This window comes from Acomys russatus, chromosome 16, assembly GCF_903995435.1.
Source record: "Acomys russatus chromosome 16, mAcoRus1.1, whole genome shotgun sequence".
NCBI classification, from domain to species: Eukaryota; Metazoa; Chordata; class Mammalia; order Rodentia; family Muridae; genus Acomys; species Acomys russatus.
Window position 1 is genome coordinate 1,312,072 of NC_067152.1, and position 12,281 is coordinate 1,324,352.

Sequence of the window (12,281 nt, forward strand, 5' to 3'; positions counted from 1 at the left end):
GGCAGAAGGCTGCAATGGAAGGACCATGAGCTCCAGGCCAACCCAGGATATGTAACAAGTTCAATGTCTCTGAACTACAGTCTCAAAAGCAAAACAAAACAAATCAAATATGCATATGCACATATGCTCCTGTGCACACAGACACACACACACACATTGACATACACATACTCAGTCACTAGTCACTCACACACTCGCCCACACACAAGTAGACACACACATACACATATATACACACATATGTGTGCACAGACACACACAAATAGACACACACAAATAGACACACACATACACACACACAAATACACATGTGCGCACACACAGACATGCACACACACATACAGACATACACACACAGACATATACACATATGCATACACACACACACACACACACACACACCAGCCATCATTTCATAGCAAGGGACAGAGACAATGACTTTCCAGATACAGTAGCATTCTGTAATTTCCTCTAAAAATAAAAGCCCCTAGGGGCTTGGGACATGTTAAAACACTTGTCTAGCATGTGAAAGGCCCTGGGTTTGAATAAATGGGCACACTTACGTTTTAAAACATAAATGGTAGCTAATAATACAGCAGAACAAACACTGTGACTCCGATCCTGAGCAAGGTCCATCATGGTACATGAGTGGGTAAACACTGCAGCTCAACAGGAGGCAGCTAACACTGGTCTGGGGGCTAAGAGTACCCTGCTTCCTGTTTTCCTAAATAAAGTTTTATTAGAACGCAGCCAACCCAACTCATTTACAAATGTGTCCATGGCTGGCTCTGAGTTACAAAGGCAGAGTGGAGCGGTTGTGACAGAGGCCCCAAGGCTCAGCAGTCTGAAGAGTCCACTACCCCGCAGTTTGCTGAGATCACTGATCCTGGTCTTCAGCACTCTAGAGAGGCCTTGTCACTACAGGGTGTGTAGCGATGTATGACAGAGCCGCTGTTTCCAGGCAATCCACATGGGGCTGGCGCCGCTCTCCCAGGATTCACCCCCAGCGTGGTTATTATCTTCGTTTTTGTACAGCCCTTGGGCTGGACAATACGCTCAGGGAGGCGGCCTTAGTCATCACTGTATCACCCATGGTGCTTAGCACAGTACATGACAAACAGGGCAGTTAGGTGAGGCTTTTTTTATATCCAAAGACCAGTATAGAGCTTTTATGCAACAAATGTTCATATTAAATGTCCCCTAGCTTAGGTTTGCAAAGCAACAATTGCCTGGCATTTTCCTTTTAACTACTTTGTCTTTCTGGCTTCTCCCCTGAAGCAGCAGCGTTGGGTACATAAACAATACACAAGGTGGATGGTTAATATTCAATAATTACAACTTTGCTGGAACACTGGATTGTAATCACCTTGTAAGATATGTTTTGGTAAATTTCACAAGCAAAGAACTTTAATTACGGGGTTACAGTAGCCGAGATGTATGAAATAAAGATGCTAATTTGTGGAAATCATTACAGTGGCAACCTGAACTGTGAGACAGCATCCCTGCCAGCCTTTCGGCTCCTAAGCGCTTCACCCAATTAGTGCTTCGAAGCAGACGTGTGTCTTTTGTGGTCTAATATCTTCAGGCAAAGAAACCAGCTAACCAAGAAAGAGATGGCCATGCAATACACACACACACACACACACACACACACACACACACACACACACACACAGCAGCAGCAGCACATCAATGACCCGGGCACTTGGATACAAAGGGGAAATCTCCTCACAGCACCTAGATGAGGAAACACTGGTACCTTTGGGCAACCATTCTGCTTGGGATGCTACTTGGGATGCTCACTGTGGAAAACAGGCAAGGAAGATAGATTGTAGTCAAATAAACATGAAAAAAACACTAAGTCCAACCAAAGTACAAACAGGTCTTTGCCTATTTAGAATGTTTCTCCATAGCATACACCAACACAGACAGACAGACACACACACACACACACACACACACACACACACACACACACACACACGCAGAAGAGTTTGGTCAAAAACACTTCACTAGATTGTATCTCATAGAGTCTCACTTTTAAAAAATGGTTTTGACCAAATAACTGCAAAGAAGCATGGGAAACGCTACAAGAGGCAGAGGTGGGCAGCAGCGGTCTTTAACAGCCACTGGCTTTCCAAGGAACAAAGCAGAAGCCTTAGTTTTGTCTAATCTCCACGGTGGCAGTATTTCCAGCACGGCTGACTTCAACATGACATCACTGGGCTCCAACACTCGCTGAACGAGGAGAAAAGGCTAATTTCCCAATGGAAGAGGGTGGGGAAAGAGTGGCTTAGGCTAGCCCACCCCTCTCTCTCAGGCTAACCCACCCCTCTCTCTCAGGCTAACCCACCCCCTCTCTCTCAGGCTAACCCACACCTCTCTCTCTCAGGCTAACCCACCCCTCTTTCTCAGGCTAACCCACCCCCTCTCTCTCAGGCTAACCCACCCCCTCTCTCTCAGGCTAACCCACACCTCTCTCTCAGGCTAACCCACCCCCTCTCTCTCAGGCTAACCCACCCCCTCTCTCTCAGGCTAACCCACCCCCTCTCTCTCAGGCTGACCCACCCCCTCTCTCTCCGGCTAACCTACCCCCTCTCTCTCAGGCTAACCCACCCCCTCTCTCTCAGGCTAACCCACCCCCTCTCTCTCAGGCTAACCCACCCCCTCTCTCTCAGGCTGACCCACCCCCTCTCTCTCAGGCTGACCCACCCCCTCTCTCTCAGGCTAACCCACCCCCCTCTCTCTCAGGCTAACCCACCCCCTCTCTCTCAGGCTGACCCACCCCCTCCCTCTCAGGCTGACCCACCCCCTCCCTCTCAGGCTAACCCACCCCCTCTCTCTCAGGCTAACCCACCCCCTCCCTCTCAGGCTAACCCACCCCCTCTCTCTCAGGCTAACCCACCCCCTCCCTCCCAGGCTAACCCACCCCCTCTCTCTCAGGCTGACCCACCCCCTCCCTCTCAGGCTGACCCAACCCCCTCCCTCTCAGGCTAACCCACCCCCTCTCTCTCAGGCTAACCCACCCCCTCCCTCTCAGGCTAACCCACCCCCTCTCTCTCAGGCTAACCCATCCCCCCTCTCCCAGGCTAACCCACCCCCTCTCTCTCAGGCTAACCCACCCCCTCCCTCTCAGGCTGACCCACCCCCTCTCTCTCAGGCTGACCCACCCCCTCTCTCTCAGGCTAACCCACCCCCTCTCTCTCAGGCTAACCCACCCCCTCTCTCTCAGGCTAACCCACCCCCCCTCTCTCAGGCTAACCCACCCCCTCTCTCTCAGGCTAACCCACCCCCTCTCTCTCAGGCTAACCCACCCCCTCTCTCTCAGGCTAACCCATCCCCCCTCTCCCAGGCTAACCCACCCCCTCTCTCTCAGGCTAACCCACCCCCTCCCTCTCAGGCTGACCCACCCCCTCCCTCTCAGGCTGACCCACCCCCTCTCTCTCAGGCTAACCCACCCCCTCTCTCTCAGGCTAACCCACCCCCTCCCTCTGTTTGAGTGTATTTGTGATTGACAGCCCACAGAGAAATAGAAGCTAAGGGAAGAGTCAGACTTTACTGGGTGAGAACTACAGCACCATCTACAAAATCCACAGGCCTTGGGGTGAAGTCGCCTTCCTTGAATACTCAGCTACTTTCCAGTCCAGTATATGCTTTAAATGCAACAACTGTGTCCAGAGATGTAATGACAGAGATACTTACACATCCAGACACACTCTTCACAGTACCCAGGAAACGAGACCAGCCTAGATGGCTACCAACAGACGAATGGGTAAATAACACACAATGGGGTCTCATGCAGTCACGAAGAAAACTGAAATTATGACATTTGCAGGAACATGGCTACAACTGAAAGTCATTATGCTAAGTATAAACAAGCCAGACTCAGAAAGACAAAACACTACATATGTCGCACCTGAATTTAAAAACTTATGTGTATCTGCCAGGCGTGGCAGCATTCGGAAAGAAGAGGCAGGCAGATCTCTGAATGCAAGGCCAGCCTGGCCTATATAGTTAAGTTCCACACCAATCAAGGTTACACAGTGAAATCCTGTCACAAAAAAAAAATTATGTGTATGTGTGTACTAACATATGTTTGTGTTTGTGGTCATAAAAGAGGAAGAGATCTCAATGACGGTGGAAAGCCGAGCAGGTGACGGAAGGTATATAACAAGAAAGCAGATGGGAGGTGAAAAGGTGCCAGCTGAATTCCAGGAGGAGAGCAGTAGGGGACAGAGACGAAGAAGAACAAAGGATAATGACATTAATATAAAGATGCCAAGATTAGTTTAGTATGTTAAGCTAAAATTTATGAAAAACACATTAAGTGTTTTAACTGAAAAGGGAGAGGTGGGGCTGCTCTTGCAGAGGGCCACAATTTAGTTCCTACCACCCACATCATAAGGGTCACGCCTGCCTATAACTGTCTGTTTCCTGGGACTCCAGCTCCCTCTTATAGACCCCATGGGTACCTGCACTCACGTGTGCACATACCCACACAAACACACACACCCTTAATCAAAAATAAAACACATCTGTTAAAAAACAACAACAACAACAAAGCCCTAGCTCAGGAACCCTGCACTTGGGGTAAGGAAATTAACACAACATCATAAACAAGAGGCTGTGTGGCCAGTGTGAACCACAGTGCTTACCTGCCTGGCTTTTTGGTAAATGACCCCAAACTTGAAAGTGTTGTTGACATCGTGCTCGTCATAGGACACAATCATCTGAGAGGCCTAAAAAAAAAAAAACGGGAAGGAAAAAAACACCAAAATTGATGTCAATAGGAGGCAAGGCTGAGAACCGCCCAGAGAAGAGAGAGACGCACACACAGAGGAGGAGAAGCAAAGAACTTGTCCCACGGCAAAACGCTGCTCCAAGACCCTAACTAGCTCCCAACACCTGGGCCTCCCCAGAAGTACCCAAACCTCCCAGTCTGACCCCATGCAAATGTGCTGGCCATAAGGAATTCACTTTACCCCACAGTTTTACTTGTGGTATCAACAAATAAAGCCAAATCTTTGCACAAACAGTCAGCAAGGATGGCTCTGCTCCAATCCGAATTCTTTTCAGAAATAGAAGTTTGAGCAAGTCACTGCTTCTACCTTGATGTCAATCCATATGCAAAATGAGTGCACTCTAGGAAGATGTGCAAAGGGAAGGAGAGAGGAAGGGAGGGAGAGAGGGAGGGAGGGAGGGAGGGAGGGAGGGAGGTGTGAGCCTGGCCACAGGTGCCAGCTTCACTTCCACTTGGCCTCACAGGATTGGTACTTGAAGTCAGAAACACTGAAGTCTAATTCTGAATCCAGTTGGCCTCTCTACACGTCAGCTCCCTGCTCTGCCAAAGGCAGAAAAGGACGTCCAGGGATCCAAAGAGACTGAGGCCCATATACAGGAGTGAGCATAGAGCAGCTGTCACTGTCATCATCATCCTTGGAGCCCTCCAGAACTATCAGAGCTGAACCCGTTTATGAGAAAGAGAAGACCGCCTGAGTGCTATCGGGAAACGCCCACAGCACAAAGGAAGGACTGCCCATGTGCTCTGCTAGACAAAGAGACCCGGCTTGACTCAGCTGGAATTCATGGCCCAGGACAGGCTGCCAAAACACTTTACCTCTGCAAAGGCCTTGGCCGTCCAAGGAAAGGCGTGTTCCTCAGCTCTCCCAGTTGGAGGCCTATTAGCCACGCTACAAGTTGCCCCCATATCTGCCTGGGCGAGTCAAAGTTAGAGAACAGCTGCCCTGCTGAGGAAAGGCAGTGGGCCATGGAGACCTTCCTAGGAACATTGTAAACTGCACATGTGAACACGCACGCACGCACGCGCGCGCACACACACACACACACACACACACCCCTCTCGTCCAGATTCACCTATCAGCCGGCCTTCAGACAGACCACATGAGGTACAGCTGCTCTTCCATTACCACCAGGCCCCTAAGGCTTCCCAGGACAGGCCTACAAATGAGCATTCTCCTGGTGGATATGAGTGTGAGGAGAAAGGCCAAGCCTGAGTCCAGCTAGGCCCATTTGATGGGCTTTTACTGGTTGTTAAACCTCGCTAACTCAGCTTTGATTACAGAGGTAAGCCAGCCTGAACGACAGAAACCGCCATGCTGCTGGTGTCTACGGATGCTTAAAATGACCTCAGAGAGGCATCTGAGAGGAGGTTCTGTGTAGCTGAGGACTCTTCCACCAGCTCATCTCCCCACAGATACACATAGGACTCTAAGAGTATTGGACCCAGTCGTAGCGATTTAAGATGAGGCTGGGGTGGTCTGGTTGTCGAAGCAAGGTGAAGGTTTTGCTTCCCGACTAGAAGTTTCATCCACACTGTTCCTGGTTGGCAGAACTAAGACTTGGGGGATGGGCAGAGCTGCCCCCCGCCCCCCCCCCCCCGGCAAGCTGCAGGCACAGCACTGTTGGCCACAGTGGAAGCCATAGTGGAATGGCATCTCTGTTTCCGTTTTCTACCGGAGGCCCTGCTAGCTTATGAAGCAGCAGTTGGTACCCGGGGTCTTTTCCTATGGGCCATTTCAGGCAATTCTCCACTGTGGGTGATTTAAGCACTGTCACGCTATAATTGCTGTGGACTGCATTTGTTGGTTTGTTTTGTTATTATTGCTTTTCCCTATGCTCATCCCCATAGCAGAACTGGGGTCAAGAGCAGGCCAGTCAGAAGAGAGTCAATATCAGAGAAGCGCCAGTTTATTAACTAAGGCCAGCAAGGCTTAGAGCACCTCAGAGCTGCAGCAGCATGGGCATCGGGGAGCCAAGGTTTGGCCTCTGACTTCCTAGTACCTCATATCTCCACGATGGCATGGTGACTGGCTCCCCGGATACAATACACCCAACCCCAACACTGGCCTCAGAGAAGCACAGCTGGAGAAAGTCGGAAACACTTCGAAGCTGTTCCCCTCTCCCACTAGCCTTCGCAGCAGGCCAGGGCTGCATGACTAGGCATGGTTCCCAGGGTACCAGTTTGTGGAGAGGTAAGCAAGGAAAAGCGAAGACACAGAAAACCATCACTGAGATTGATGGTCTACATGGCCCCTCCACCATGCAAGGAACTCCCCCCAAGAAGCCCCACAGACACAGGTCCACGCCAAGCAGAAGAGCTGTGGACAACTGGCCCACAGGCACACCAAGCTCCTCACCTTGGGGTACAGGACAGGGTTGAATTTCAGCCCTACCGCGTCATCACAGAAAGCCTGAGCAGAGAAAAAAAAACACATACACGTCAAGAACCATGTGTATAGAGTGCACATGGGCTCCTCGGCCCACAGAGAGAGCACACCACGGGAAGATGAAGCACACAGGGTTCAAGACCCAGGACAGTCCACTAACCTTTCTAGAGTCTCATGATAAAGAAAAAAAAAAAAAAAAAGAAAGAAAAAAGAAAAAGAAAAAGAAAAAAAAGGGGGGAGTACAAAAACGAAGTCTAAGAAACATTTCCATTCTGACTGGAAGACGACACCACCAAAGTGTCATCACCCCACCCCACCCCACCCCAACTCGAACAAAAGGCACAATTCTGCTGGCATGCCTATTGTCAGAGTGAGAGGGTCCAGCCCAGCTCAGCCCAGCCTCCCTTCTCTCTCACTCCACTGTGCTGACTCCATTCCTAAGTACCCAGTAACTCAAGCAGTGGCTTGAGCCTCTGCCCCCTGGTAGTTCCTTCCTCAGGGCAAGGCTAGATCCCCATCACCCTCAGCCCAGCCCAGCCCCCACCCCTCAAGTGAAACCTCCTCCTCCGTTGGCCACCACCTTCCTCCTTTGAAGCACTAGCTAGGACTAGCCCTGCCTTCCTACTTGCCTCCTGAGTGGAGTAGACCCAAGCAGCTCCAGGCACAAGGATGAACTGCTGGAGACAGAGAAGGGAAGACGAAGGCAGCTGCCAAGAGCCACCTCACCCCCATCCAGGCAAAGAGGAAAGCAGCCTTCCAGTTCCCAGAGGCGGAGTCTGCACCCCCATCCCAGACACAGCCTGGGTTGACAAAGAGAGCCACCTTCCCTTACATTTTGGCATTTACCTTGGCAATCTGAGGGACGCTGGGCAACTTGCTCAATCCAGCCAAGGGGATTCGCTCATGCATGGTCTTCACTTTGGACCTGTGTACAGACAAGAGTGAGATGAGGGCATCCACGAAAGAGAGTCAGTGGGTGAAGTGGCTAAGGTCACACCACACACCCTGGGAACAGATCTGCCTCCCCAGCCAGCCTTGGGGATACGGACTCCACACTGAAGGTGGGAGAATGGACTCCTTCCTGTGTGCCCCAGAGGTGGCAGACACATAAAGGTCACACCTGGAAAAAAATGGCTAATGTAATTTAGCCACTTTCAATGCCACCATTACTGTTTGGGTTTTTGTTTGTTTGTTTTGTTTTTTTAAATTCTCCCAGAGAACTGGGCCCAGTTTCTGGATATATTTAGATTTTGACATGCAAATGAACCTGTGTGAAAGATAATCTAATATTTGAAAATCTGGATTTACTCAAAATATAAATGGGATGGAATCTGCCTTAGAAAGGGATTCAACAGAAGACTCTAAATTTAGCCCTGTTCCCTGATTCATTTAGCACATTAGCAAGGCGCCGTGTTTCATGGAACACTTTCTGCGTCTGCTTAGATCATCATATGATTTTTTAATCCGTTAACCTTGTGGGTTGTTAACTCTGTTAAGCCATCTTTTCGTTCCATGAGTGAAACTCCAAGTGCCTGTGATGTATAGTTTTCAGTATTCTCCTGAACTGAATTGGTTGTTTATTTAGCCATCACATCCATGCTCCAACAGTGCTGGCCTTTTCCTCCTCCTCCTCCTCCTCCTCCTCCTCTTCCTCTTCTTCTTCTTCATGTGCCTTCCTTGCCAGGTTTCCATGACAAGGTATTACTCCGGCCAAACAAAATCACAGGATAGCTTCCTGTCTTCTGAAACAATGTGTGGTGACACGTGGATTCCCCTCCCCCTTTTTCTGTTCACTCAACGCTTGCTATCCTTTATAAGAGGCCCCTTTACGGTTCTTTAGTAGCAAACATGTAGGTTTTCTAACTCTTTATTAAATCAATTCAGATAATTTAAGTTTTTCCATCCAAGTGCCAGTGACATGCGTTGACATGAAGTTGTTTTTATGACCTTAGGCTTCATTATTAACAGCTGCGTGTGTCCTGTGCCGTCCCCCTTCCTCCTCCCCCCCACCCCCACCCCATGGTGAGTGTTTGGCTTCACTCTGCAGAGTCGAGGCTGGACTCAGGCTCTCACATGTGTTAAGAAAGCGCACTGAGAGACGGCTCAGAGGTTAAGAGCACTGTCTGCTCTTCCAGAGGTCCTGAGTTCAATTCCCAGCAACCACATGGTGGCTCACAACCATCTGTAATGTGATCTGGTGCCTTCTTCTGGCCTGCAGGCACACATGCCAGCAGAATATTGTATAAATTAATAAATAAATAAGTCTTTTAAAAAAAAAAAAAAAGAAGCCGGGCGTGGTGGCGCACGCCTTTAATCCCAGCACTCGGGAGGCAGAGGCAGGTGGATCGCTGTGAGTTCGAGGCCAGCCTAGTCTACAAAGCGAGTCTAGGACAGCCAAGGCTACATAGAGAAACCCTGTCTCAAAAAATAAAAAAAAAAAAATTAAATAAAAAAAGAGCCGGGCGTGGTGGCGCACGCCTTTAATCCCAGCACTCGGGAGGCAGAGGCAGGTGGATCGCTGTGAGTTCGAGGCCAGCCTGGTCTACAAAGTGAGTCCAGGATGGCCAAGGCTACACAGAGAAACCCTGTCTCGAAAAACCAAAAAAAAAAAAAAAAAAAAAAAAAGAAAGCACACTGCCAGCTCAGCTGCACCCGTCACCCGCCTGCACCTTTCCTGTGCTGCTGCTGCGTCCTTAGCTACTGTAGCCTTTTCTCCTCCTCCGGCACTCTCTGCTTGCTTGCTGGTGCTTATCTCTTACATCTCCTCCTTCCTCTCTTCTGTCATTACTTCTTTTCTTTTCTTTCGTGGCTTGCCAGCGCACATATTTATCCCTTTAGTCTTTCTTCTGCCTCACAAACACATCTGCAGCTATGCGTCCGTGTGTAAGCGCCACTTTAGCTGCGTCCCACACACTTTGATAGGTAGTGGTTTTATTGCCATCTTGTTCTAAATATTTTGTCAGTCCATTTGTGATTTCCTTTTCAGCCCACGAGTTATTTAAAGGGGATTAAAAAAAAAAAAGAAATACAAGATTATTGTCCCCTCAAGTGTTTTATTGTTGGTTTATGAATTAATTGTCATATCTGGGGAGTATAATCTATATGGCATTATTTTCAATTTGCTAACAGTCCACAGACCTTTTTAATCTCCCTTTCACACTCCATGTGGGCTCTAAAAGGTTGTATTTTTTTTCTTTTGTTGAGACCAAGAATACAAGATTGATTCTGTTTATTGTACTGATCAAATATTTTATAGGACTCGCAATTTTATTCTGTTCTAGCCATTATTTTCTGAGAGATTTTTTTTTTTATCAGAATCACCTACTAAACTGGGATTTTTGTCTACTCCAGCTCTTGCTTTGGAGTTTGTTGTTGTTGGGTTGTGTTTTGTCTCCTTGCAGGGGGGCTTTGCACATGCTAGGCAAGGGCTCTTCCACGAAGCTGCATCTGCAGCCCAGGTTCTTGTGTTTTAAACCTAAGGCTACCTTACCAACTACATGTCCACAGCCACTAGTCCTCAGTGGCCTGTCATCTTTGCCTTTTCTTTTTCAATATTTATTTTTTGTGTATGTGTGTGTTTGGCCTGTCTCTATGTCTGTGCACCAAACGCACGCAGTGCCCACGGAGTCTAGAGGAAGATGTCCCTTGAACTGGGGTTACAGATGATTGGGAGCTGCCCTGTGTGCAAGCTGGGAATCTTAAGCACTGAGCCATCTCTCTGGCCTCCCGGCCTCTTTACTATGAAGTAGGCAAAGACCTATGAGGGAGCCCAGCAAAAAGGCATCTTTCTATATTCTGAATTCAAACAAATTCAAAACAAAGTAACAAGGCAGAGTAAGGCAGTGAGGAACTGAAATCATTTCTCTGTTGCTGACAAAGACCAAGTGAGAAAGTTCTGTTCAGTGTGACCACGAAACAAACCTTGCCAAACCCTCAGAAATTACCTTTATCACAGGTACTGTGAGGCAGGGGCAAGACCCCTCCTGTGGCTTGGGAGAAAAGTCCAAGCAGAAAGGAGAGAAAGAAGACAGCCATACATTAAGTTCTTACTCCGGAACACAGCTTTCAGAAACAGGGACAGAACCAGGGGTGCTACACATGAGTGTTCCCACCACACAGAGGGAAACATTGGGAGTGGGGAAGAAACATTCCCAGATGACAAAGGCATGTTCCTTTACACCTAATGCTTTTTAACTGAGAGTCTACACTGTCTTGTTTTTTATATTGCTACGCCAGCTGTCTTGGTTATTATTTCCCTAGTGTGTGTTTACCCATTCCCTTATTCTAAATCTTTCCCTGCCATGTTATTTTCTCAATGTCTCTTACAGCAAAAGACAGCTGCATTCATAATCCAAACTGATTTTCTATTATTTTAGTAGCCACCTTAATCTATTTATATTTATTGTGACCACTGGCATGTTTGGAATCACTTCAAGTCTGTCATTTTATATTTTCTATGGGTTATTTTCTTTTTCCTCCTCGCTAGCACTTCTCTGACTGAAAGAAGTCCTGAGTGTTTGTAGTTTTGTTTGTTTGATTTGTTTTTGTTTGTTTATTTTCAGGACAGGGTTTCTCAGCCGGGCGTGGTGGCACACGCCTTTAATCCCAGCCTCAGGAGGCAGAGGCAGGCGGATCGCTGTGAGTTCGAGGCCAGCCTGGTCTACAAAGTGAGTCCAGGACAGCCAAGGCTACACAGAGAAAGCCTGTCTCGAAAAACCAAAAAAAAAAAAAAAAAAAAAAAAAAAAGACAGGGTTTCTCTGTGTAGCCTTGGCTGTTCTGGTCTTGAATACACAAAGAACCTCTGCCTCTGCCTTCCTGAGTGCTGGGATTCCAGGCATATTCCACCATGCCCGACTGATCTGGTTTTATTATTCTTTTTATCCCTCTGTATCCTGTATCTTCCAATACACGTGTTTACATTTTTCCCAGCAGCCTCTGGAACTCTGTTGCACACTCCATCCACGGACTTCTCCCTTCATGCCAGCCTTGCTACTTTTGTTATAAATAAAAAGGAATTCAACCTTCCTTTGAAACTTGCCAAGTAATGCATCTTTGCCCAGTCAGCAATTAAGCTTGTCGATACTACTTTCCTA

At 48.2% G+C, this 12,281-nt stretch overlaps 1 protein-coding gene across 5 annotated transcripts in view; it reads right to left on the reverse strand.

Annotated features, from left to right (window-relative positions):
- Rap1gap2 (RAP1 GTPase activating protein 2) overlaps positions 1–12,281 on the reverse strand; it is a 212,556-nt gene that overhangs the window by 31,911 nt on the left and 168,364 nt on the right. For all 5 annotated transcript variants that reach the window (XM_051157936.1, XM_051157934.1, XM_051157935.1 and 2 more), the window contains exons 8-10: positions 8,034–8,112; positions 7,158–7,211; positions 4,656–4,739 (exon numbers count right to left, since the gene is read on the reverse strand). In XM_051157936.1, coding sequence (XP_051013893.1) covers positions 4,656–4,739; positions 7,158–7,211; positions 8,034–8,112 — 217 coding nt within the window. The remainder of the gene's footprint in view (positions 1–4,655; positions 4,740–7,157; positions 7,212–8,033; positions 8,113–12,281) is intronic.